At 31.3% G+C, this 26,488-nt stretch overlaps 2 protein-coding genes across 6 annotated transcripts; both read right to left on the bottom strand.

Annotated features, from left to right (window-relative positions):
- Positions 1-267: 267 nt before the first annotated feature.
- Positions 268-6,791, bottom strand: LOC126702660 (uncharacterized). 5 transcript variants are annotated; one of them, XM_050401465.1, is made up of 9 exons: positions 6,649-6,791; positions 3,265-3,610; positions 2,839-2,872; positions 2,485-2,712; positions 1,907-1,996; positions 1,394-1,459; positions 1,217-1,308; positions 1,077-1,124; positions 268-569 (listed from the first exon to the last, which is right to left on the bottom strand). In XM_050401465.1, exons 1-9 carry the CDS (start codon positions 6,653-6,655, stop codon positions 452-454), a joined length of 1,029 nt encoding a protein of 342 aa, XP_050257422.1. In that variant the 5' UTR covers positions 6,656-6,791; the 3' UTR covers positions 268-451. The 5 variants fall into 5 exon arrangements, with proteins under 5 accessions (XP_050257422.1, XP_050257423.1, XP_050257424.1 ...); XM_050401466.1 differs by lacking the exon at positions 6,649-6,791 and adding an exon at positions 4,676-4,775; XM_050401467.1 differs by lacking the exon at positions 6,649-6,791 and adding an exon at positions 4,305-4,579.
- Positions 6,792-17,422: 10,631 nt separating this feature from the next.
- Positions 17,423-21,931, bottom strand: LOC126702322 (uncharacterized). Its single transcript, XM_050400988.1, has 6 exons — positions 21,487-21,931; positions 21,164-21,277; positions 19,557-19,637; positions 18,974-19,146; positions 18,723-18,819; positions 17,423-17,944 (listed from the first exon to the last, which is right to left on the bottom strand). Exons 1-6 carry the CDS (start codon positions 21,829-21,831, stop codon positions 17,834-17,836), a joined length of 921 nt encoding a protein of 306 aa, XP_050256945.1. The 5' UTR covers positions 21,832-21,931; the 3' UTR covers positions 17,423-17,833.
- Between the last annotated feature and the right edge of the window lie 4,557 nt (positions 21,932-26,488).

The raw sequence follows: 26,488 nt of genomic DNA, 5'->3' as shown, positions 1-26,488 counted from the left end.
CCATTCAATTTTGAGGCTTAAGTTACCATTTCTCCTTCTTTTTTCACACCATAAGGCCTAGAAATATCACTACCACAACAAATTTCGATATGATTTTTAGTGGTTCGAATTCTTTTGAGATGCAAATAGATTGTGTTTACTTTCAGACTTGCTGGTAGTGCCTGGCAACAAAGAATCCATGTTACAAGTGAATAAAAGGAGAGGTGGAGGAGAACATATTGGTTTCAATATATATAGACTACTGCCTCTTTTGACCATTTGTGCATCTTTCAAAACTTACTATAACTATATTGAAGAATTTTGTTATGAATTTGTTTCATACATGAATGAATAAATTCTCAAGTGTTATCTTTGGTATTTTTCTCTTTTTTGTTGTCCTTCATTGAATAAATTTAAAAATTCTATAGGTAATTTAAATCTGGTTTTGCTTCAGGCTGTCTTTCCGAGCAAGTTATCTCAAGCACTGATAGGACTGGGGGAACTTCGCTGATAGTACCAAGTGTTTCAGCTTCATAATCAGAACAAAGATGCCATAGCATGGGATATGCATTAGTGCCACCGATAAGTACCTTCAAATTATAAAAAAAAGGGGTTAGCCAATTTGCTCAAGTATGTACAATAATATATTGACAAAATAATTTTACTACTTAGATAAAATTATCCAAGTACTAGTTAATTGTGGAGTTTGGACAAGTGCATGGATTGAAATAGGAAAGAAACATGTACTGTGGTAGAGAAGAAATTTTTCTGATAGAGAAATTTGGATTTGTAATTTGCAAATTGCAAATAATGATTGCATCATGTAATAGAGGAAAAAGGCATTATAAGTTTATAACTATAGATCAGGGCTACTAAAAGAATTTGGATCACAATGCTGAAGAGCCACCTGTTTGACCTAACATTTACAACTTCTGACAGATTGGCTTGAGACATGGAAAATTGTAAAGATTGTATGGATTCAAAAAGCAACAATTATGTGTGTGTACAAAATGTTTTATACAAACTTTCTGGTTAAAGGAAACATAAAGCAGAATTTCTTTCTGAACAATAGAAGGTGAATGATTAAGACTACATACCATAGTGGAGCATACGGAGATGACAAGTCAAGAAAGGGATATGGCCACCTGTTTTTCAAAAAACAAAAAAAAAGTTACCTAAAATATATTTAAAATATGATAGTTTTTTTAATGATAAAGACTTCTGATAATGGTCTTACCAAAGTTTGACACAAGCATGTAGTATCCACTGAAAAATCACATAAACGACTGTCCATAGGCAGAAATATCCAATTCGAAACCAAGAAAACCTCTGAAAAAAAAAATCATAATAAGATGAATGTTCATGAAAAGAGCTGGACAAAGAGAAAAAATTTGAGATAATTACAACAACTTACCAAGCAATTCAAAGCCGTCTCACCAAGCAGGAAAACAGCATTGATTGAGTGCATATTTATAACCAGCTGCAGTAATGGGGGGAAAAAATCGTTTAATCAACATTTACACTGCATATTTTTTTGGTGAGAAGAAAAAGAGATAAATTTCCTTTCTGTAACTTAAAATGGATATTGGTCTTGTTTTAGGAAGACGCAATGCATGGAAAGAATAATCATCTGCCAGAGTTCTAAACAATTTAGCTTGCAAAGTGCAAGATCAGGTCAAGTAGTTTTTAGTTTTACTTAAATGTTTGATCTTTTGGCTTTTTGCAATAGCAAGCTTGTATTAGATTCTAGACTTTATCCAAGGAAAGTAAGTCATTCATATGTAATAAAAAGGAAAAAGAAAAAAGAAACATTCCACTTATGTCCTGCTTCTAGTCAGCTTTTCAAAATAACTTGAGAAAGGGTATTATTTGGATACAATCAAATAAAATTTTGCAAAGAATAATATTGAGGCTCTATGATACTTACAAAATTTAGGTTGTAATCTTTGATCAGAAGAAATGGAACAATTATAAACCAAAAGACACAATCTGTGAGCAAAACAGCACCTGCATTCATCTGTTAACAAGAAAAAGAAAATGTCATAACAAGTGCATGGAAGAAAACAAAGCTATTAAATTTTCTATTTTTTTAACATAAAAATCAAGAAAAATAGAGTGCAATATTTAGAAGCATTCAGCTCCTATCTGTTTGGTGCCTCCCTGATTCATTCAACAACCTATTCAATTTGCAACATAATCTAGGTGGGAGCATAGTACAATTTCAATTGAGAAGTAAAATTAGTTAGTTGATGAAAAAGCCCTGCTTGTCATTACTCATTCTGTAATTGAACTGGTGGTGAAAAGGTCAAGGATTACATTGGTAATATAATCATATTCATGCACAATAATAAAATTTTGCCTTAAGTCTAAAATTTAAAAGGAGTTACCAAGTGCTAGCATATAATGAGAGGCAGAGAAACAGATTATAGGAAAAAGTTGCATGTCCATGCAATGCATAAGCACTATATATTTCCTACTTCAGCAACTCATTCTTGAACAAATTACCTGAAAAATTATTTGAAAGACATAACCCCAGAAGCCTGCAGGTTCACGTACATGACATTGTGTATTGGGGCCTGAGATTTTGGATGGGTTTGACATTTTGGAATCTTGGCTATCTGAAGTAGATACACAAGAACCTAGCTCTGTATCCACCTCTACATTATCAACTCTGTCACCTCCAGCTTTCTTATGATATTGGTAACAGCCACGCATGGAGAGCAATGATCCAAGCTACACATTGAAATTGAGATCATAAGCAAAAAAAAAAAAAAAAAATTACTAATGCAGATAAGAAAGAGAGAGACAGAGAGAGATGATTCATTATTAGAGAAGGTTCACTGAAGATGCAACACATACCCCAAAATAAATGGTGATTGATGTAAAAGTCCACCTGCCCACCAAAAAAAAAACGAATAGGTAAATTATATGGTCTCTACATCAAATGATTAACCAAAAATGGCATCACACAAAGTTAATTCTTGACCAACTTCACACTTAAAAAGTTAATATTTTTTAAATTCTAACTCTAGGTAAAGGAAAAAGTTTCTAAAATATTTGCATATACTTATTTTGGAAAATCTTTCAATTATACTCTTAGTCTTCTATTTTTTTCATATCATACAAGATAAATGTTGGGTGTACAGAAAGGTGTGACATAAGTTGAAAACAGGAAATTTTTTTTTGAAGGCAGGAAATTATATACAAACAAAATCCTGCAATTATCTTATTGTGCAAGTTTTTCCATACTATAAATAATCTTAAGAAGAAATTAAAATTGCTTACTGAGTGTAATAGTAAAATATGCTGCCTCCATCTGTTAAAGCAGTGGCAATGAGCAGTGCTAAAAGCACCAAGAAAGCAAGAACTCTGAAACTCAACAACCAAGCTGGGTGGATTCCTTTCAAACATGGCTTCCAAGTTTCATCATCATACAAACCTCCTTCACTTTCTTGCTGGGTTTCTGGGCTATGGCGTTTGCGGAAACCTTCATGTTTCCATATTAGAGTGAATGCGAAAGTGATCGTAATTGAAACCCATATGGCACACAGCAAGACCCTCCAATTCATCCAGTAACTTGAGGTTGTTGTATCACCAGTCATGATTGGATGCCAAGAATCTTTTGAGGACCCTGTTAAAAAACTCATGGCTTTACTTTTCCTTCTCTAATTGTTCACTCACTATTATATGAAATGAAGGGGGACTCTTTGAGAAAACAATACTATTGACAAAATGAAGTAAAACAACATGAACCTACAAGAGTCCCAATGAAACAATAATCAGATTGCTAGTGAAACTGTTGGAAAATGAAATCCAGAAACACAGAAGGCAGCAGAGTATTTCCAGAGATTGCAGCTTCAGGAAAATATATCCCTATTGCACTATCTGAGTGCAAAAATTCTAAGAATAAAGTAAAAGAATAAATGGTTTGAGGAAAGTAAAGTACAATGCTCAAACCAACCCTCACACTTTCATGAATACCCAATTCCAGAAAAGCTAAATAGATTATGTAATCACAAAAACCCAATAATGCAATGAGGACAAATTTCAAAGATGTTAATGCAAAGTCCCCATTGATCATGGGTTTCTCATATGAATCAACATCAAAACCACTGCTTAAGATTTTGTCCAGCACAAAGTTCAAAACAAAATATGCATAACCCATTGCCCCACATTAATCTCTAGCACAAGGCATAGATTCCAAACTTTAGTTGGATTTTGCACATAAAGATAAGCCGACATTTGTTATTATGAACTAATACATGAAATGAAAAAGCAGTGGCAGAAGAAGCTGAATTCCAAGCAAAGGAAAGGCTTATACTTACAAGGGAAAGCAAGAAAATGTTTGTGGTGTGTGTGTGTGTGTAAGAAAAAGAGAGGAAGAGATGCTTTGCTTCTTTGCTTTAAATTACAAAACTAGCAAAAGAAATAGAGAGAGAGAGAGAGAGAGAGAGGAAAAGGGCGGTAGGCTTTGAGCATAAGCTTCTTTCTTTTGAGTCTAAATTATCTAAAACAAGATCTTGTAAAACAGACCAGAGTTCAAAATCTCCATATTTTCATGCAAATATAAAATTCACAAAGACATGCATGCTTTTGTCACCTTTTCTAGGATTACCAGTCTTTTATTTATATTTTATTTAGTTTTTTTAAAGTTGTTGGTATTGCAAAAAAACTTAGAAGAAAGAGAAAGACCAACCAGGCATAATATTAGTTTATACTTGTATTTTGTGTTTAGACTCCTTGAAGTTGAAGATGCTTTTTTGAGGTACAAGAGTAGCTTTTGGTTCTGTTCTGAGTTTTTCTAATAAAAGCAATAAAATAAACAGCAATGAAAAAAATGATGTGCTGTATTGGAAAAGTGGGTCCCAAATTTGACCCAAAAATTATTTGGGGCCATTGATCATGATTCATCAATCAAGTCTTTTTTGGTTATAATTGGGACCCACAAATTTTGTGGGGACATTGCGTTGATTGGAGGCATTATGGGTCCTGATAGCTTTTAGTTAAAGCATGAACTTGTTGTTGCTTGGGGTAGAGAGAGCCGTGGGACCCATATAAGTCACACACAACATGGCCCATTGCTTTGGTCTTCGGCCTTTGGCCTTTGGGCCTTTTAGCCTTTTGGACCAAGGACGCTCTCCCATTGCCTCACACGTGTCTTTCATTCATTGGTTGGATTGTGGATTTATTATCTATAAACAAATTGGTCCCACTTAAGTAAATCATCATTGGGTTTAGGAAATTAGGGAGAAGCTAAGAGAGAATAAAACGTGAAAGCACAGGGTGCTTGCATGGTCACGAGGGTCATGAATTCTCAATCACATCAACAGCTCTAGGTGAGTTTTGTATGAAAAAATTAATATACAATAACCCTTTTTTAGGCCTTGACTCAATTTTGGGTCCCTTTTAAAGCTAAACAAAGAGATCACCGACTTCAATGGCTTTTCAAAACTTTCATTACTTGAATCATAAACCAACATAAGAAAAAGACAAAGAATAAAAAGATTGTCGTAGCTAGAGCTAATTTCTTTTGGGTCTTTCGCATTAATTTTTGTATAGGAAATCAACGTGTTAAATAATCAATGGAGACGAAGGTGTCAGCATGTCATATACTTTGGGACCAATGTTTGACAAAAGTGTCCAATAGTCCCATTTTTTTTGGTTAAGCGTGGAAGCCAAGCAAGTAGAATAATAGCCAAACTCCACAAGTTACTTAAGAGCATAGGAAAAATTTGGAATTATATATATATATATTTTTCAATTGTTTTTTTTTTATTGGAGTTTTTCAATTGTTAATTGATGAAAAAAGATAAATTAAAAAGGTTAGTAGGTGTGTTCATTATTCTGATATTACGTATATCTTTACATTGCGGTATTACAATAACTCGAACCTACAATTTTCAAACTCGCAGACGTGACAGGTTACAATAACTTTCTAGTTTCTAGTTCCTAGTCCCATCAACAGACCACCTTTCGGTGGTTATTTTACAATGTCCATAACTGTATCCTAGAATAGGTATAGGCTTCGAGTTCCCTAGTCTTTGGCTCCATATGTCCTATACACATAGGGTATTAATCGTTTAAGACCTGGAGCCAATAGACTAACCATCTAGGATTGGAATAGTAAGTGCCTATTGAGTAATTGAGTCCATCAAGACTATGAAATGTCATAAAATTTGTGATGTTTTAGGTGAAAAATAAAATCTAAAAAGCAGGAGGCAGTTATACGTAAGTAATGTTCTTTATGGAGCCCATTATTAAAGTAGATACATGATGGGAAATTGCTGAACCTTTCCGACACAACATCATATTCTTATTTTTGTATCATAAATGTGGTCAGATTTCTTCATCAATTGGAAATATATTATTCATGCGTGCCTCTACACAATTATATTGTAATAATTTAAGCATAACACAATGTTATGATACCCCAACAGAAACTTATTGCATGGCTTTTAGCAGAGAATTATTGAACATGAAGAAAAACAAAAAGAAATCCTTAAAATACATTTTTCTTGATGCATGAACCAGCAAATAAAAATGACATGTTATGATTATCAAATTTGTGCATAATCATCAAGTGGAAGAAAAAAAAGACTTTGAGAAAAATCAAATATAGGCATTCATTTTTATATTTGAACTAGAAAGAGATGAAAGAATGAGACTTACCTTTCATTTTGAGTGGCTATTTTGTAAACGAAACACCGACTTAGCTCCTGAAACTGTTTGTTGAATAATTGAATAATAGTGCAGGAATTATCACAACTTAGCTTCTGTACTTATAGTAGAGAGAGGTTTGTGTTGTCAATATAGGAGTAGAAGCTACCTGGCAAATAATAAATGCAGAAGAAGCTTTCATAGGAAGAAAAGATAAATAGCTTGTTGTAAAGCTAATTTCTTCCATTCATATTGACTTTAGGGATATAATTTTTGTCACAAGTCACAACATTTTCCTTCCAAAATTTGGCAAAAAATAAATGGAGAAGAAGCTTTCATAGGAAGAAAGGATAAAAGGAATGTAGTAAAGCTAATTTTTGTCACAACATTTACCTTATATAATTTATTGAAGTGGTTAATTGTGCATAAGTTGTGGACAATACTTTTATATAAACTTATCAATATATTTATTTTCATTACTTAAATTATAAAATAAGTTGTAACATAAATGGTGTCTTTAGACTTATTTGATGAATTTTACAAAGAAATCTAAAGTAATCAATGAAGAAGAAGTTAGCCGCATTTCATGCTTGAAATGGGTGTCCTATTCTCATTTCAATGTGGATATACATGACAAGCGTGGTCGCCAAGCAAAGGAACGATAGTACAGACTCAGGTCCTCGAAACTCTTGGCCTCTTTCCTAAAAGGTAACACGCATAAGACACACAAAAACAAACAAACCGACCCGGAAAGATCCAAAATTTTGAAATAAGGGTTATTTATTACTTTTTTATTGTGATTGTTGAGGTTTTTGAGAAGGTTCGACCAATGTTTGGGATGAATATAACCCTCGTTCCCCCACACAGAATAGTGGATATATACACAAATTGTCAAAATTTTTATTAGTTCTCATCTAAGTTTATTATGGACATAACTTTTTTATCTACTATTAACAATATGTTATATTTTTTGGTGTCAAATTTTTTGGGTTGGTAAACTTTCTCACCCCACACACACACACACACATATATATATATATATATATATATGAGTAAATGATTACAAGAAAGAATAAAATTTTTAATTAAAACACTTAAACACAAGGTCTCATGAATCGATCATATAAAACTTGAAAATTACCAGATCAAACTTTTAGGATTGGAATAATTAACTCCAATAGGTTTTTAATTCAATTGCATCTCGCAGTATTAAGTATAGTTTCTTAGATACGATACATTAAATTCTTTAATTAAATTCAAATATAAGATTTGATGGCACATTTTTAGCCATTGAAACCTATTTAAAAATGAACCCATCAATGTATCAAAAAAAAAAAAAATGAACCCATCAAGACTAAGACATGGCTTTAAAAAATTGGCGATTTTTAAAGAGACTATTTAAGAAGAAAGCAGGTGGAAAATACAAACTAAAAAGCAAGAGGCACTATTAATCTATATTTAATGGTATTTACTTTTTTTGGTGAAACTATGGTGTCTTTACTTTATAGCTCATAAAAGTAGACAGATTATGAAACATTTCTGAACATACACAACATCAAATTCTTAATTGGTATAGGTGGTTACTGGTTAGCATTTTATGTACTGTAAAATCATGAAAATTTTATGTTCCTCCATCAATTGGAAATGTTATACGTGCCCCTATAAAATTAGTCTGTAACAGTTTAAGCATAATACAAAGTATACAACGGTGTATATATATATATATATATATATACACACACACGGCATATTTGGTTTATAGAGAAAATATTGAAAATAAAGAAAAACAAAAATCATTACAATTTTTATTTTTTATTTTTTTTAAGACGAGAATAAATTTCCCATTACTTTAAAGATGCCTTTGTTTTATACGGAAAAAATATATTAAAAAATCCTCAATTAGTTATGTGTTACAAAGCATGATCAGCCAACCAATATGATATGATCTTTCTACCAACAAACCGAGTTTGTGTGACGAAAGTATGGCACGTAATTGCGGGGAAAAAAAAGACTGTTGCGTGAAATCCTAGCTAAAATTTACTACCTACAATATAATTTTGTTTGGATGCATTTATTTTTATTTTAAATATATATATATATATAGTTTTTTTTTTAGGCAAAATGTATAGCTTATATTTTTAGGGTTGTGTAAATTGTGTTAACCGGCACCATGTGCCTGTTAAGGAATTAATTTATGTCAGATTTTTTGCTAGCTGGTTTGTCTACACGAGCCTATCATTAATAGAAATATAAATATAACCCTTTATTATAGCATCCTTCAATGCAACCTTTTTTAGTTTTTTAGGTTCTGATCATTAAAAAGTTGGGAGAAAAGATATAAATCAATAGGCACATGTTTCTCAGGCTTCCATTTTCCCTACTAATAATTCCTTGCCTTTTGATAATAGGATTATATTAGTTCAAAAAAATTATTAAAAAAAAAAAAGTTCAAAGAATATGACGTTCTAAAATCCAATGATTTCTTTCTCTAAGAAGAAACCCCACCCGAATAGTTCTTAGAAGACTTATATATTAGTTGCTCCTTTACGTGGAAATATGCCAAGGTGTCCAAGTGAGTTTTCTGGTCCAAACTAGTCCAAAGTGAATGCAAATTAAAAACCTCCATTTTTGTTAGATTTTTAAGAGTAAGTCTACTACTACAAATTTTTCCACAACTTTACCACATGGTCACTTGTGAGTGGTGAAAATAAAACAGTAAGGTCCATGTGGGTTCATGATTTCACCATTCACGAGTCGTCATGTAGCAAAGTTGTGGAAAAGTTTATGACACTAGACTTACTCGATTTTTAATTCATTGTTTTTTTTTAATAGTTTAAGATTCAAGGATAATTAATAATTTTACCATGATATCAAAGTAAGGAAAACTGAATTTGACAAACCCTTTCTCTATATAATGTATAAAACTTAAGTTTTTGGAACAAACCATACTTTATCAATTTTATTACTTGACATCATCAAAGTGTAAGACAAAAAATAAAGAAATATCACATATATATATATACATAGGCATTCATTTATATTTTCCCAAGAAAGAAACGAAGGAAGAGATATACCTTTCAAATTTAGTGGCTATGCCTATGCCTATGTGCAAGGAAAACCCCCAAGTTAGCTCCTGAAGATTGCAAGTTAAATAAGTGACTAATGGAGAGGAACCACATTTTAGCTCCTGAAGTTTGAGTTTATAAGCAAGGAGGGAGAGAGAGAGAGAGGTCTAAAGCTATAACAAAGAGTTAGCAAAACATGCCGCAATTAGCTTCCACGTTTTAAAGCAGTGGAAGTAAGGAATACGCAAGAAAATGAGACTTTTATTTAGAAGCAAGGAAGAAATTCATATATAGGGGATAAAAAAAAAAAAAAACTAAATTAAATGATGAATAAGCCTTTACTTAGCCTAGAATTATAACAATAAGTTCAATGACATATTTACATGCATAAACTATTTCATAACAAATCATGTAACCTGTTATGGCCGGTATTTTATAATTAAAATAATGTCAAAATTTAATTTATTATGACACATTCACATTAGAATATAAAGAAATAAAAAGAGCATGCTAAACTAATTGAGTTTGAAGATTGATAGTTGCCTATACGACATTGAAAAGACAGGCACAAAAATTGCTTGTCTATGTGTGAGTTAGATATAAATAATGCCTAACTAGAGCCGGCACTAGACATTTTAGGGCCTAAGCCGAAAACTAAAATGAGCCTTTTTTATACTTATATATTAATTAAATTAATGTTTATTTAATATTTATATATTATAATATATTTCATTTAAAATCTACTTTTCTGGCCTTTTGAGATGCAAATTGACTAATTAAATTTTTGTATTCAAGTTCTTCTAACATCTCATTTTTAATCGATAATATATCTAATCCACTTAATTTTTCTTGGGACATTGTTGATCTTAGATATGATTTTATTAATTTAATTTTGAAAAACTTCTTTCTACAGAAGCTACTGTAACAAGTATTATTAGTAAAATCCTATAAGCAATGCATGTATTTTTTGAACAACTTGCAACAAAAACAAAATACTTGGTCTGTATCTTTTGAATACACTAGTCATTTTTTGATAATATTCGAGTGTAATATGAATAGTAGAAAAATGTCTAGTGTCATCACCTCTAGGAAAAATTATATCATTGTCTCTAATTGGACCTCTTTCCACTAATAAATCTCTTAATTTTGTGTCAATATTTTTCCAATTACCTGGATCATTAATATTTGAAGGAATATAATTCAACATGACATTATTATTTTCATTTTCTTCTAGTTGAACATCATTATGGTGAACTTGTTCATTTGTGACATTTTCATCAGTATTTTCATTTTCTTCTAAATTCTTTTGAAGTTCATTATCAAGATTTGTTGTATTGCAAAATTGAACATCATTGTTATCTTGTAATTGTATCATTTCATTATCTTCTAACTCTTTTTGGTGAATTTCTTCCTCATTTGTGATATTTTCATCTAAATTTTGTGTTATATTTTATTTATTACTAATAACAAATTTATCCATTGATCCTTTTTGAGACTCAATTATTATTATTATTTTTTTAAAATTTTTTCATATCCAGATGCATATTTTTTTAGTAGACATTTCTAATCAACAATATATTTATAAAGACTAAAATAAAATTAAAAAAAAAAAATCAATTGTAGAGTAAATGAAAATAGAACCTGATTTATATAAAAAGTATTGTTGTAATTTCACCGAACAATAACAAGTCTTTAGCAATTTCAACCTGTATAAATAAAGACTTATTCATTATATTACCAATAACTAAAAAATATATATACACACACACAAGATTAAAATTAAAAAAATAAATTAAACACAACCATAACAAAAGTACAAGCCTAGCAAAGAAGATGCCAAGATGGCCACACAAGGCTTATTAATAAGACCCACCCACAAAAAACACAAAACAAATCATATTACACATATAACCTTAAAAATAAAATAAAAATAATAATAATAATAATAATAATAATAAAACAAACTTGAAGGCCCCAATGTCCAGCCATAACTCAGTATAAACAGGCCCAGTCTTAACAAATAAAAAGTAGAGAAAGCCAAGCCTTTATACCTTAAAAGTCAAAACCTGTAGAATCAAAACACATTTGCAAGAAAAAAAGAAAAAAAAGAAAAAGAAAAAATAAAGAGGCAGTTAGCAGCCCTCAGTCCTTAGTTAAGAGTTTTCAAATTAGATGTGATCAGATGATTCAGATCGGAGGAAGTTTAAGCCAGGTAGCCAGCAACAGTGGAGAGAAAGAATGAGAGAGGCGGAGAGTAAGAGCTGAGAGAAAGAAGTAGAGCAAGAATGAGAAAGAGAAATGGTAAAAATTTTAGGAATTTGAGCTTTTTTATTTGTTTTGAGTTGCGATTGTTTTGTGGTTAATTTCTTAGACCGGATTTGAAGTTTATCTTGTTGAATTTTGGTTTGTCTGGAGGATAATGATGTTATTTTTGAGACAATTGATTTTGTTTAGAGCAAAGATTTTTTTTTGTGCTACCAATGTTTAACCGGATATACCAAATTTTTTGTCGTTTGGTCAAAAGGATGTGCCGGATATTTTAGATTCATCTGAATCTAATTTTTTTTTTCCCTACTACCTCTACTTTTCTAAAATTTTGGAGCCCCCTTCCACTTGGGGGCCTTAGGCAATTGCCTAATTGGCCTAGTGGAAGGGTCGGCCTTGTGCCTAACCCATTTGGCCAATAAAGATCATATTTATGGTCATTGTTGGTATATGGGCACATGATCCAGTTAATTTCAAATTTAGTTTTTCCATTAACTTGGTTTTGTAATAATTTTAGTAGGGAAAAATTAATGGATATTCCAAGAATATTGATTTAAAAATTATTTTTATTTTATAGAGAAATGAAAAATCAATAAATTTTTTTGATTGTTTTTAAAATTTTTCATCAAAGTGGTATTAAAACTTTCCTAAAATAGTTTATTAATAATTGTCCAAAGAGCGCTCGTTAACATGACCTATCAAATCATCGTAAATGGTTTCTCATTAGTCATTAGATCATACGGTTATAATTCTGATAATTGGACCTCACATTTTCACCTAGTCATGCATCTTTAACAATTGGGATAAGTTGCCCTTGCCAAAGTACACTTAACACTGCCTTGCCTAAATACACCAAACCAGTACATCCCAAACATGAGACATCACTCAAGACAAAATTCATTTAACCCAAATATCAATATCTTCCTTTTATTAGTAAATTACAAATGGCAGGCTCAAAATTCATTTAACCCAAAAACCATCATCTTTCTTTTATTTCGTAAATTGCACATTCAGACTTTTGAACCAAAAAAAGGACTTTTGAACCCACATGATCTCAATCTTTATGTATATGTATCTATATACTATATTGCAAGATCAATTAAACATTTAAATTGACTCTCAAAAAAAATATTCAAATTAGATTTTAAATAATAATGTTGTGTCAATCATCATTGTAATTAGATTTATAAATTTAATGATAACTATTATAGGTACTACAAGTTTTATTATAATATGCTTACAAACTAATGTGTCACAAATCATAGAGAGATAATTCAAATATTCATTTATAAGGTGGTTGAATCACACCAATCACATTCATTGTCACATCAATTTGTAAGTTTTATGTAGTAAAATTTGTATCACTTTTAACATTTTTCATTTAAATTGCTTTAAAATTATTTCTAAATCATTCTACTTAAATCCCATTTAAAACTTTACAATCCATTGGAAATTATCCACACTTTCTAACCAAAAATTATTATTAATTTAAAAATAAAATTAATAAAAAAAATTTACCATGTTATTATAAAAAAATTGACTGTTCCTTTTTAATATCTTTCATAATAACTCAATTTTTAAAAATTAGTTGAAAACATAAACATTGCCTAAACTCAGTGCATTACAATAACAATAACTACTTCAAGAAATAAAAATAAATAAATATATCAATAGGACAACAAAGTACATATATTTTTAGTTTTAATTAAATTGAGTAATAAAAAAATACTAATAATTTGCATCCTTAACAAATGATATCCTTATTACAAGATTTTTTCAAGAGCCAACAAAAATTAAAAAACTAAACAATGATAATACTTAACTTAGGGGTACATAAATTTTATATGTATCTAATTGAATTATTATGAAATGTGCATGTGTGAATGCAAGAGGGTATGATTAATTTATAGACAAGGTTAACATAAAGTTAGAATTTATTACTTCTATATTTCAGACTGTTTTAACTAGCATTTCAGGCCCTTTTGTAAGTGCTAGTGTTACAAGTCTTGTCTTTCAACTCCCTCTTTCCCATCCTCTGTGTCTTCTATCTATATTATCTATTAAAAAAAAAAAAAAAACTAGTTAGCCATGCCCTTTGCAGATACAAAGAATATTTTGTTTATAGACCCACACATATTCCACACATGTTTTCAGTTTTTAAGTGTATGTACCAAACACCCTCTAATCTCTTAACCTTATTGGAAGCTCCTTCTCTACTCACTAGCTCTATTTTGGGGACTTCAATTTGCTAACGTGAAAAAAGGGGCAGGGAGGCCTTTTTCTTCATCGTTGAATGGTGGAATTAGCAAACCTTTGGAATAATAGTTCAGAGTAAGTTGAAAGAGCTCCAAGATCTAATTGTTTACATGCAAAATGAAGTTCCATTGGTTAAAAACATAGAGAAAGATAAGAAGTTGACATGGGAGCACAATGAAAAACAAAGTATTTTAGAGGGTTGGGATAGAGAAGAATGGAAGATATGAACAAAGCCTTGAAGGCTAAACTCAACCAGAAATTTCTCGCTAAAAAGAGACCACGGTTTGTTTGGGAATAATTTATCATTTTTTTTTTTGTTGTTGTTGTTGAAAATGTTCTAAACTATATTTGTACATCAATAAAATAAGAAAAAGTGAAATTTTAAAAAGTTATATGTAAAAACTAATAGTTAAAAGCTAAGCAAATAAACTCAAGCTAAATGGACACAAGTGTTAGGATAAAGATGATCTTAGAAGTTTTTTTTATTTATTTACTAGAAACTTCTCAATAAAACATATGGACGCTCTGTTTGTTTCGATGGAAAATCTTATGTAAATATAGTTTTTCATATTTTCCAGTGTTTGATAGTATCATAAAAAATAAGTCAAAGAAAAACTATCTTTGGTCAATAGAAAAAGTATGACTTATTTTTAGAAATTTTTTTCCACTAAATTTTTTTTTGAAAAACAATTCTACATCATAGCAAGCTAAATAAGAGAAGTTAGGGGACTGTTTTTTAACTTATTTAATGTTGCTACTAAACAAAGAAAAATAAGATAGTTTTATAAAAAATACTTTTTGAAAAAATGACTCAGTTTGTAGAAAACATTATTGCCAAAATAAATAAAGCGAGACTAATCTCCTCAAGGTAAAGTAGTAGTTGAGAGAAAAAATTTCCTACGGCAAAGACTCCTAAAGATGGTTCATGCCTTCGTTGTAATGGAAATCAATTTTGAATGGAAGAGACCCACTACAAAAAGGGAATCAATAAGGGAATTTGGACTTTGGAGTAGCATTTGGGATGAGGTTTATACTTTGGATCCACTCCTTTCTTGATTTCATTCTCGTACTTTTTTTTCCATTACTCATAATCAGTCACGTAAAGATTGTGGTAAAACAATAAAAACTGTGGTAAAAAAGTTACATGTATAAATTGTCTTTAAATTGAAATCACTTATGTTTTGATTCATGTAAGTTGGGTTTTGACTTTAGGACTTATCAATTAGAGTTTAGTGCAATGGAACAAAAAAAAAAAAAAACAGTAATCCAAGCTTTCGATAATGAAACGACTAAGCATGTCCTTAGAATCCATCTTCCTCAAGTTGCAGAAAAAGATGGTTACATTGGACCCCAAGTATAAGTGGAGAGTTTTTTTACAAAATCACCATAAAAAGCTTATCAAGATCACAATTCTCCACAACAAGGCCCATTACTGAAATTGGAGTGGAATAAGTTATGGAGGTCAAGGATTCACGAGCAATTTAAACTGTTTATTTGGCATACCTAGAGATATGATGAGGTCTAGGTTTGCTATTGAAGATATTAGCAGTCCATTTTGCCATAATGCATCTGAATCATTTTATCACTTGTTCATCTTTTGTTAATAGTTAAAATAATAGTGAATGGGTGAAGATTTTGCTAAATCCAAGCCACTATCATAAATCATAATATTCCTTTGGAGGAGGCTGAGAATTTCTTGCCTTTTGCTATTGTGTGTAGTGATTTAATTTTGGATGTGTAGAAATAAGCCCCAAAAAAAATAAAATCCAGGGGCTATAGGTCCTTTAAAAATTGCAAGGTATATCAAAGTGAACAAAACATACATAAACGATAAACAAGCTTGTACATAAAAAAATAAAAAAGAACTAGAAGTCAACAACTACAATAAACAAGCCTAGGAAACTTTATAAAGTTCTCAACAAAGTTATTAAGGATATTTTGATTTTGGAACTCCTTTACTAGACAAGGTAATATCTCATGTATTAGCTACACATAACATTTCTTTCATATTGTATGGTCCATTAAGTGAGTAGAGTCCACACACAACGTGAGAAAGATGTTGCGTATAACTAATACATAAGATACTTTTTCTTACCGCACATGGTGAAGGTTAAATTTAATGTGATAACGAGAGAATAAATAGCAGAGATCCTCCAAATTCGGTCAAACACCCCTGATCCTGGTGACCCTCAATGGGCAGAAGCTTTGGCAACACTGTTGGCGTTTCATTTTTTTTTGTTTGTTTGTTTAAAGAGATTGCAGAGCTAGAAGAAGCACCCTCTCCATCAGCAGGGTTAAAAACAGAACCAGGAATATTAGCGTTAAAAGAGAATGGTATCTCTGAAATCATGTTGGAGGGGGATGCACTTTAATGTTATAGATCTTATTCGTTCTTCCTCTACTGCAGCTCACTGGCCTCTCTAATCTATTATTGTGCATATTTTGGTTGTTTAAAGTTCTCTTTTTGTAACTCAAAAAAAGAAAAAAAGAAAAGAAAAAATCTCTCTTTGGAGAGCTAATTCTATGACCACTTCATTGCCCGTTGGGCCTCTTGTTGTAACCAAAGAAAGATGGCTTTCCATCTCCTCTATTCTGAGAATAGATGAAAGATGGAGAATGTTCCTCTTTGCCTAACACGCAATGGAGTGGTCATAGAAATAGTTCTCTTTTTGGAAAGCTAATTCTATGTTTTTGTTTCATTTTGATAGATATTCCTTGCTCTATCCTGAGAATAGACGAAAAATGGAGAATGTTCCTCTTCTCCTGTTTCGGTTCAATAAATTCCATTATCAAGTAAAAAATAGAATTTATGGGAAAACAAAAACCAAAAGCTTGTCCTAAAGCCAGTTTTCTTTAAAAATAATAAATAACAAAATTAAAATAACCTTTTTTCTTTTCAATGAATAACAAAATGTTATTTGCAAAAGGCATTATTTATTCAATAATTCAACCTCGCAGTACTTTCCTAATAAAATTAGGCCATGATTTGTAAAGTAAGAATTTTTAATTTCCTATTCATTAGAGAGAGAGCATCAATAAGAAAAATGTTACTTGCAAAAGACTCCATTTAAAGAATTGATTCTGCATTTTTAAAAACTCCTTGACCATAATTATATCACTAGATCAAAAGGCCATACCTTTAACGATGAGATCAAAGGCCATTGATCAATAATATTTAATCACTGCCTTAAGAATCAGGATCATAAAATATAATTGACATTGATTTAGTACCATTACATCTATAAATAACCATAATTTATATGGCTTGTCCAAATTTGAAGACAGTACCGAATCCACCCTGAATTCCATGCTGTTGGACCAAAAACTGTCAGCACACTGTCCTATATATTCATCTCTACAAATTGATTTCTTTATAAGTTTGCTATACATAATTTCAATTACTCATATCCATCAAGACAAACAATGATGAGAATATGAACTTTTATTCACCCAGAATGGAGAGGCCTTTCAAAGCTTACAATGCAGAATGCACGTCAAACTTACATTGCATGATACGGGTAAAACTGTTTTCCGAACCCTCAATTTGATAACCGCTTATGCATCTTATTGACGCAATTCCACCTCTCCAAAGTGAAGCTGCTTATGATGTCTCATAAACTATCAGTGTCATCTCCTAGTATTGAGAGAGAAAATGGGGCAATGGCCACATTAAAAGACTGAGAGCCTACTCTATCAATGTGTTTCATCTCAAAGTCACCTTCCTGCATTTGAGCAAAACCAAAGAAACTTTGATTTTCTAGGTACGTTAAACATAAGACAGCATCATCATAAACGTAAACAGATCTTGTAACAGATAATTAGCATGAAAGTACATCAGTACATGTAACAGTACTACACATATTTTAACTCAATGAGCCTTTCTCCAAGCTGCAAACATCTCTCATAGACCTTGCATACAGTATTTTGGCACCAGAGCTCTATTACCGAACAATGAAATGAATACCATATCAGGGGAGAAAAAAGGCAAGGCAAGGCAAGGGAAAACCACATGCCCCACTAGAATGGAGTATGCTTGTCTGCAAGACATGCAACTTATTTTTGATGGGGCAAATACTAGGTGAATGAAAGGCATTAAATGCAAACTCCATGTCATGATGCCCAAGGAAAGATGATTAATTTACACAATTTTCAATGATGTGAAATATAGTGTTGATGGAAGGTTTTAAACTCTAGTTTGTCCTTTTGGACCCTAATGTTGGGAAAAATAAATTAAGTATTCAAGATGATGAATATGAAATATTTTAGCGATTCATTTCTGGAAGTTCTTGTCATGTAATAGTGCAGCTTACAAGCAAAATTCTCAAGCCATGTATCATTTTGACATTCAATTGATTACTGATCATAATGGTACAAACCTAAGGTAAGAAACTGAAAATGCTTCTTTCCCTGATTTTTTTCAATTGATACAATACCCATGAATCTAACTTCATAAATTTCCATGTAAGTAATAAAAGAGAAAGCAAAACAATACTATCTTACCATTCTGCCATTGGGAGTGCTTAATGGGCATGCAGATGAGTATTCAAAACCAGTATGAGGAAGTATAACAGGCTGTTCTCCAATAACTCCTATCCCCCTGAAATAAAGGGAGAAGGATCAAAATTTAGTACTTTTTTTCTCTCTAAGGAATGCAACCCATATGAAGTAATAGGACCAGTTGAAAAATAAAATAAAAAATTATCTAGGAAGACTTTAGAGATGGACAGTAAAGATTAGAATAATTTACTCACCAGACATTCTCAATTTTTTCATTGGCATCAGTAATAATCCAATGTCTTCTGAGAAGTTGAACGGGGCGGTCTGAATTATTGGTAATTCTTATTCTATATGCAAAGAAGTATTGGCCCCTTGAAGGTTGACTACGGCCCTCTATGTAAACACTCCTGACTTGAACCCTGATCCCCTGAAAAAGAGAGATTTAATTTTAGATCTACCAATAATTGTACAGTTTTTAAAAAGACTTTGTTATATTAGTCTATTCTATACCAATCAGAAAGAAAATCTAGGAACACTTGAATGTCCAAACACCAAAGTCCATTCCTTTTCTTTTTCTGCCAGCATTCAGGGGCACATATCTATCAAAACACCAAAATGGAGGAGGGCTTGAAAAATATAAATATGTAGTTACAAAATTAACTTTCTTACAGAATATTAAATGGACATAAAGAAAAGACCAAAGAGAAACCATATGAAAACTGAAAAAAAAAAAAATATATATATATATATATATATAGGCAAAATTGAAATTGACTAACTAAACTTTGAGCAAAAAGAAATTAAAATAAAATAAAATAAATCAAGCTCTTAACATACCAAGGTTGTTGCATCACTTGAACATTTTAAAAGAGCGTGTGGTGCAATTTCCTTTAGCTCATCACGAAATTTAGCTGCATCCTGCAATAAAGAAGTTCTCAAAAAAGAAAGAAAAAAAATCATTGCGAAATTCATAGATGGGAGAGCTTAAGATGGATCTGTGTCATACTTCAGAAATAAAGGCTAAAAATCTAAGCTTGAAACCAAAGATCAATAGTGTAGACTGTAGAATTGTCCATATTCAATGAAGGGCCAAACTAAACATAGGGCAGAAACAAGACGTGTCTATATTATAATAAGCTTCCATATCCTTCTAATTCCTTTCTAATTGATAATTCAAGAATTGCATGTAGTACACTATTTCACCAACCTTTATAATATAAGAGACAGATTCACATAATTGTAAGGGAAGAGTGGACTTTCCCACCCTTAAAAATAGGGCAGTTGCAATGTCCCCCTTTTAGTTTAAAACATAGCAATGTCCCTCATTATCTTTCCATAATGAGATTGAGCCCTTTACCCATTCCGTTAGTATTTTCTGTCAAATTAATGGTTTTTTTTTTTTTTTTTGGTGTGTGTGTGTGTATGGAAATATGTCCAGACCTACATGTGAATGACCTTAATACTCTCTAATAAGAAACACATCACATGCACAATGATGACTTTAATACCCTCCAACAAGAAACACATCACATACACAATGATGAACCTTCAAGTCGTGAATATGATGTGTTTGTTATTGGAAGGTATTAAGGTCATTAATATATGAGTCTGGACACATTTTTACAAAAAAAGTGTGAAATTACTGTTAATTTGATGTAAAAAAACTAAGGGAGTAAGTAAAGTGCTAATTACAAAAAGATAAGGGGGGACATTGCTATATTTTAAACTACGTGGGGGACTTTGCAATGTCCTAGTTAAAGGGGGAAAGGTGAAAGTTGCCCTAACTTCAGGAAAGGCTTTAGGAGATACTAGTTACAATTTGGAAAGTCATGCAATTTGCCCTAATGTTACTTTTAGGCTTGAGACTAAAAGAATATTCACTGGAATGTTAGAACATAACTACAGCATGACAACATGCCTACTTAGGATAAGTTTTTCAGTTTGCTTCTCTTGTCCAAGAGGACAATGGGTAGGAAAAAATTTTGGATTCTTATATCATAAAGCTATGGCAAGATACTACTTCAAAATAAATTGACGAAGAAGAAGATGAAAGCCAACAGCACAACAATTTGCTGCTAGATAAGGTTTATAACAAAACTAACACTGCTTAGTAGCCATTGACACCTACAGTGGATTTTAGATAGCTCAACTTGAAAAGCCTCGTATCGTGGAATAAGGGACTTGGGATTGAATCCTGACCTCACCAAAGAGGCACTCATTGGCGTCTTTGCTTGATGTTAAAGAGGAATGATCATGGGGCGAATTCCATAGGTTCTAAACTCACTATAATTGTTGCTTATTGTAAACCAAACCAACACCAACTTGATTTTAAACTTGTGGAGACAATAGTAACAATCCTAAAATTCAAGTTTACCAAATTTGAAGTCTAAAATAAGACCAAGAAATTCGCAATCCACATTCGGAGAAATGCAAAAACTGAATACCTCAAACCTCTCCTCAGCAATTGCCTCCTTCATCAATCTCCTTAGACGTAAAACCGGCTCTTCTTCCTCGAATGATTTCAACGAATCACGTATCCTTGCAGCTTCTTCATAATCCTGTTAAATAAAAAACAAAACATTTTCAACTACAATCACTCATCAACAATTGAACACAACCAAAAAAAAACAAGTATTTTGAGTTGCAACTTTGCTTTACTTTTACTTCATCTCAATAATTGAACAAGTTTCAAACATACCCAACTGAAATTCCATAATTAAAAACAAAAACAAAAATTGCCAAGAACGTTCTAAACTGTGTTGTGTACCTCGGATTTGGCGGCAACCTCCAATCGCTGCTTTAACAAAGCATAGGTTTGGCTACGAGAAAAGAACGAACTAGAACTGGAACTGGAACTGGAACTCGGAATCGGACTCGGAGTTGAACTCGGAGTCTGACCCGGCCCATTACCATTACCATTATTAGCACAAGCTAAAATTCTAGAATTCTTGGATGAATATCTGGAATTGAACCATTGGTGGTGTTGTCTCCTTATTACTCCGACCTCGGATTCTCCGAACAACCCTCCTCCACAGCTTCCTCGGCCAACAACCAACCGCCTCGTACCAGTATTAAAATCAGTGAAAACCTTAATGTTTAATAAAGATTGCATTTTTTCCCCCCTTCAAAAACCAGACAAAGTTTGCTCTCAAATTTTGCTACCAAAATTGTGTGATAATAAATTGTGTGGTAAGAGACAGAGATTAGAGGGATTTTTTTGAACTGCGTGGCTTAAGCACTGTACACGCACGCACTTTAAAAAATAAAAAATAAAAAATTATTTTAGTGTCCTATTTTGTAGCAAAACACAAATTTGTGTTTTTATTTTATACTAATATTATGCCTGATTCACGACTTAATCAAGAAAAGTCAAGAATCATACGTATATTAAAGGAAATATTTTATTAATTTAATAAAAATTAAATTAAAATAGATAGTAAAACTAAAGTAAAGTTTTTCTATTAAAAAAATCATATATAAGTTCAAAATTAATTGAATAGAAGATGGTAGATAATTATATAACTAATATAAAAGAAAATATCAAACTCACTCAATATCTTTTTATTGAAGATAAATTTTGACAAATCCACCATTAGATTACATATTCTTCTTATATTTTTCATGTTTGCAAAATTTCAAAAGAATTAAAAATCAATAGCTATGTTCAATAAAATTTTTAAATTGCTTGTTTTTGTAATTTAAAATTGTGTACAAAATATAAGCTTATAGATCATATAGTAAATAATATCTTATTGACATAAATTTGACATGTGTATTAAGAGCATAAAGAACATGCAATTCAATGGTTAGATTTTTAAAATATGTTGTAATATATATTTTATTGAGTGAGTTTGTAGCCTTAAGCTACCATCAATTTTGTAGCTAAATTTTGTCCTTTAGATATTGATGATATATATAAAATCAGTAGGCTGAATGCTCTGGACTTCAATAAGTTAGAGGTTGTTTGAAAGGCCTGAAAAGAAAGAAACACAAAATCAAATGTGACCAGGGTGAACCGGTCAAGAATCCTCCGCTGCTTAAGTTAGTTTTTCTCTTTAGAACTCAAGAATTCCAACTTTAGAAGTGGTGGAAAACTTACTTTCATTTGATATGGATAAGTCTTTATACAGTGAGTTTTAGAGTGGTTACTTGTTTGGCAACTTCCTCAACATGTATGGAAGTTAGAAAGTTCAGACTTAACTTTCACAACTGCTATAGAAGTTAGAAGATTTAATCTTATCTTCTACAACTGCCATTAGAAGTTAAGAGCTTAGTGGGAAGTTAAAGCGATGAACAAGGATTTTGCTCATACTTCAAAATAGTAAAACGTGGTTCAAATTATAAGTTTTTGTGCATAAATTCATCATGAAGATTTTCCAAGTGTTGAGGGGTTGTCCAGATGTTTCCATGCTAGACGACCTTCTTTAGTTTGGACAACCTCCTCATGTTGGACGACCTTTTTATATTAGGACAACCTTTCTGGACTTGGACGACACTATGGACGAACTGTAGATGGCCCAATTTTTGTAATTTCTCATATGATCTGGACAACAACTCAAGGACGAGCTATACTTATTTCTCATCCCTATCAGATATGATGAAAATTAAGATGTGATACTTTTAGGTAAGGTTATGCATGCCCAAATATATATATATATATATATATATATATATTAGGGCATCCATACCCACCAATATGAATCAACTTAAATCATAACTAACATATACTAAGGGTTTGCTTGGGTAAGCTGTTTGAAAAATAGCGTTTTTAAAATGTGCGTTTGGAAAACACAATTTTGAAAACCACAATAAAATTTTTGGTAAAACTTATGTATAATATTAGTTTAAAATTGCGATTCAGTGCAAATTACCAAAAAAGACTTAATTTTGATATTGATGTTATTCTATCATTTTTTAAGTAGCTCATGAAAACAATAATGATAATAATAATAATAACAATATTCACCAATCCCCACTAGCCTTTCTTTAAAAAAAAGGTAAATATTATTAAAAGCAAAAACTAAATTAAAATAACCCCCAATTACTTTTCCTTCCCAATGCTAATATCAACCTCAAATAAAGAAAGTGAAAAAGAGATAGCAGTGATAAGAGAGAGAGAGAGAGAGAGACAGAGATTTCATTCACATGGACATGCAAACTTCTTCTTGTAAACATGGACGGAGAGCAAGTGGACATGCAAGTTGTTCCTACAAGTAGTGCCTTCTTGTTTCCATTTACGATAGTGATACAGTTGAACTCGTTCTTGTTCTGACAACATTCTCCACCGCTACTACAAATTCCACCTGAAGCCTTGAGCAGTGCTATCGCTGGAAAGTTAGGGAGGTGAGTTTATTTGTTGGCTGATGATTTTGTCATTTAGCAAATGCTTGAGGGTGTTTTAGGTATTCAAACCTTAAAAAGTATTACAAATCTGCGTTTTAAGTGGTGTTTTTCAAAAAGTTGGTTGATACTTCAGTTTCAAAACGTGATATATGGCATTTGAAAGAACGCAGTTTCTAGTAAAATCACAGTACCAAACACACACATATTTGCGTTTTTGATAAAAATGTGCGTTGAGAGTTTTAGAACAGTCTATCCAAATGGGCTCTAAATTTGCAAGACATTAAAATTTAAGATTCAAAATATAATGGGAAAGTCCTTATAGACTTGCATGTTTTCATGATATTGGCAAAAAATAATATACGAAAAAAAAAAAAAAAAAAAAAAAAAAAAAAAAAAAGGGAAGACCTAATCACTTGATGCATACCAAAATTTTTAAAAAGTAAAATGTTCTCATATAATAGAAGTAGAAGCATAGAACATATAATTTTTAATTAAACGTGAGATGTACGGATATATTAGCAATAAATATGTAAATCGTGAAGAGTTTAATCTAAATAATTCTATAGTTATTCATGTGAGGTCAACAACAACAATCATTTAACAAAGTATCAAGATAATCATGCGATGTTGCAACAATAATTTAACAAAGTATTTAGAAATAATCAAGAAATTCATTTTTAGGAATATACTTTATTAATAAATTAATCTATTTCTATTTATAAGACATACCTGTAGCATTAATACAATATTTCATCTAACCTGCAACTGCATATTTAGCAAAAACTTTGATCATAATACAATATTTACAAAAGCAAGCAACAAAAAGCTTTTAAACAAACCACAAAGATAGGATGTAATTGTGCAAATCGTCCAAAACAAAACATAATGGTAAGCCCAAAAAAAAAATCAAACTTCAATCAACCATGTCCAGGGGATTCATGGATTTATATATTGGTGTGAGTTTCTCTTCTCCAAAAAAATAAAAAATACTCCATAGATGATATATCAACTTAAGAGAGGTCTAACTAATGTAGGATTTTAAATTATAATGAGATTAAGATTTTTAATTAATTTAAAAATAATAAGATAAAGAGAATGTATGTAAATTAAGATTTTGGAAGTGAAGAGAAACCTAAGGCTAGAAAAATACTAATGGAGTAAAAACATAAGTGTGTATAGTGTACTAATTAGAAAACAAAATAAAAAAATTATTGATAATAAATAAATGAAAAGCTGTGTATATAATAGGAGTAATATATAAACTTATTGATAATAAATAAATGAAAAACTGTGTATATAATAATATATATAAACTTACTAAACGTAGTGTTGGTGCCTTGGTGGATGGAAAAAGAAATGAATTAATTGAAAAGAAGAATTAAAGTAGTACGTATGGCAAATTGATAAGTATCCAGTTTTTTTATCAATTAAGATTTTTTATCAACTTCTAAATTATTTAATAAAAGGATTTGATTAAGAATTTGGATTGTAATCAAATTAAGATTTTTATTAACTTAGAAATTATAGGAGAAGAAAAAAAAAATTTTGAATTTTAAAATTTTAAAATGTTTTTGCAATTTGGTGAATCCAATTGGCGCAACTACGACTTCTAAGCCCAACTTTTATTATATATAATAAGATATGATATATAATTTTTATTTTGAGAATCTAATTTATAAGTGGATCAAGCAATTTGAAAATCAACAAAAGAGTGGCCCTATTTTTTAGGTAATGTTTTAGTGGGAGTTAGAGTTGTATTTTTACTTGATTGTCCTTTAGTTTTGTCTATACTTAAATATAGAAGTGTAGGGACATTTTTGAATTAAAAAAATGAGGAATCCAAACAGGGGAAACCCCTTAAATAGTAGTATAGATATTCCTATCTACCTATTTTAGTATTTAGGTCATGTACTTCTATTTAAAGCTGTAAGGACTCAATTTGTAACGATCCCAAATTCGTATTGGGTTCGAACGTTAAAGGCCCAAACAATAAATTTGTAGAGCGTAGATGTCAAAGAACTAGGTTAACTCCAAAAGAAAAACGATTAAACTTAACGTTTATAGATGAATTAACACTAATATAACGATCAATTTCTCCTTGAAACAAGTTTAGTTCTTTATTTCATAAGGTTTTCTTCTAAGTACTCCTTGTTTAGAAGTTCCGATCTCCTTTTCTCAATGCATTCTTCCATGTTATATACTGCCCTCTTGGTGTCATCTTCACCACACACGTGTAGGTTGGATTCGGGAGATCCCTTCCTGTCCCATCCAACAGCTCCTGGAACCTCCAACCAGCAGTTGTAAGGCTGCCTCATCACTGTTCAGGCATCACCTCCACATTAATGTGGCCAGAAAGTTGGTTGAGAGGCAATTAATACGGAGGTAACTGTTGTCAAAGATATTTGTTTACCTTTTCTTTCTTATCC

This window comes from Quercus robur, chromosome 10 (assembly GCF_932294415.1).
Source record: "Quercus robur chromosome 10, dhQueRobu3.1, whole genome shotgun sequence".
Classification (NCBI taxonomy): Eukaryota; Viridiplantae; Streptophyta; class Magnoliopsida; order Fagales; family Fagaceae; genus Quercus; species Quercus robur.
The sequence above is the reverse complement of the archived record's forward strand: the minus strand, read 5'-3'. Positions and strand labels throughout refer to the sequence as shown.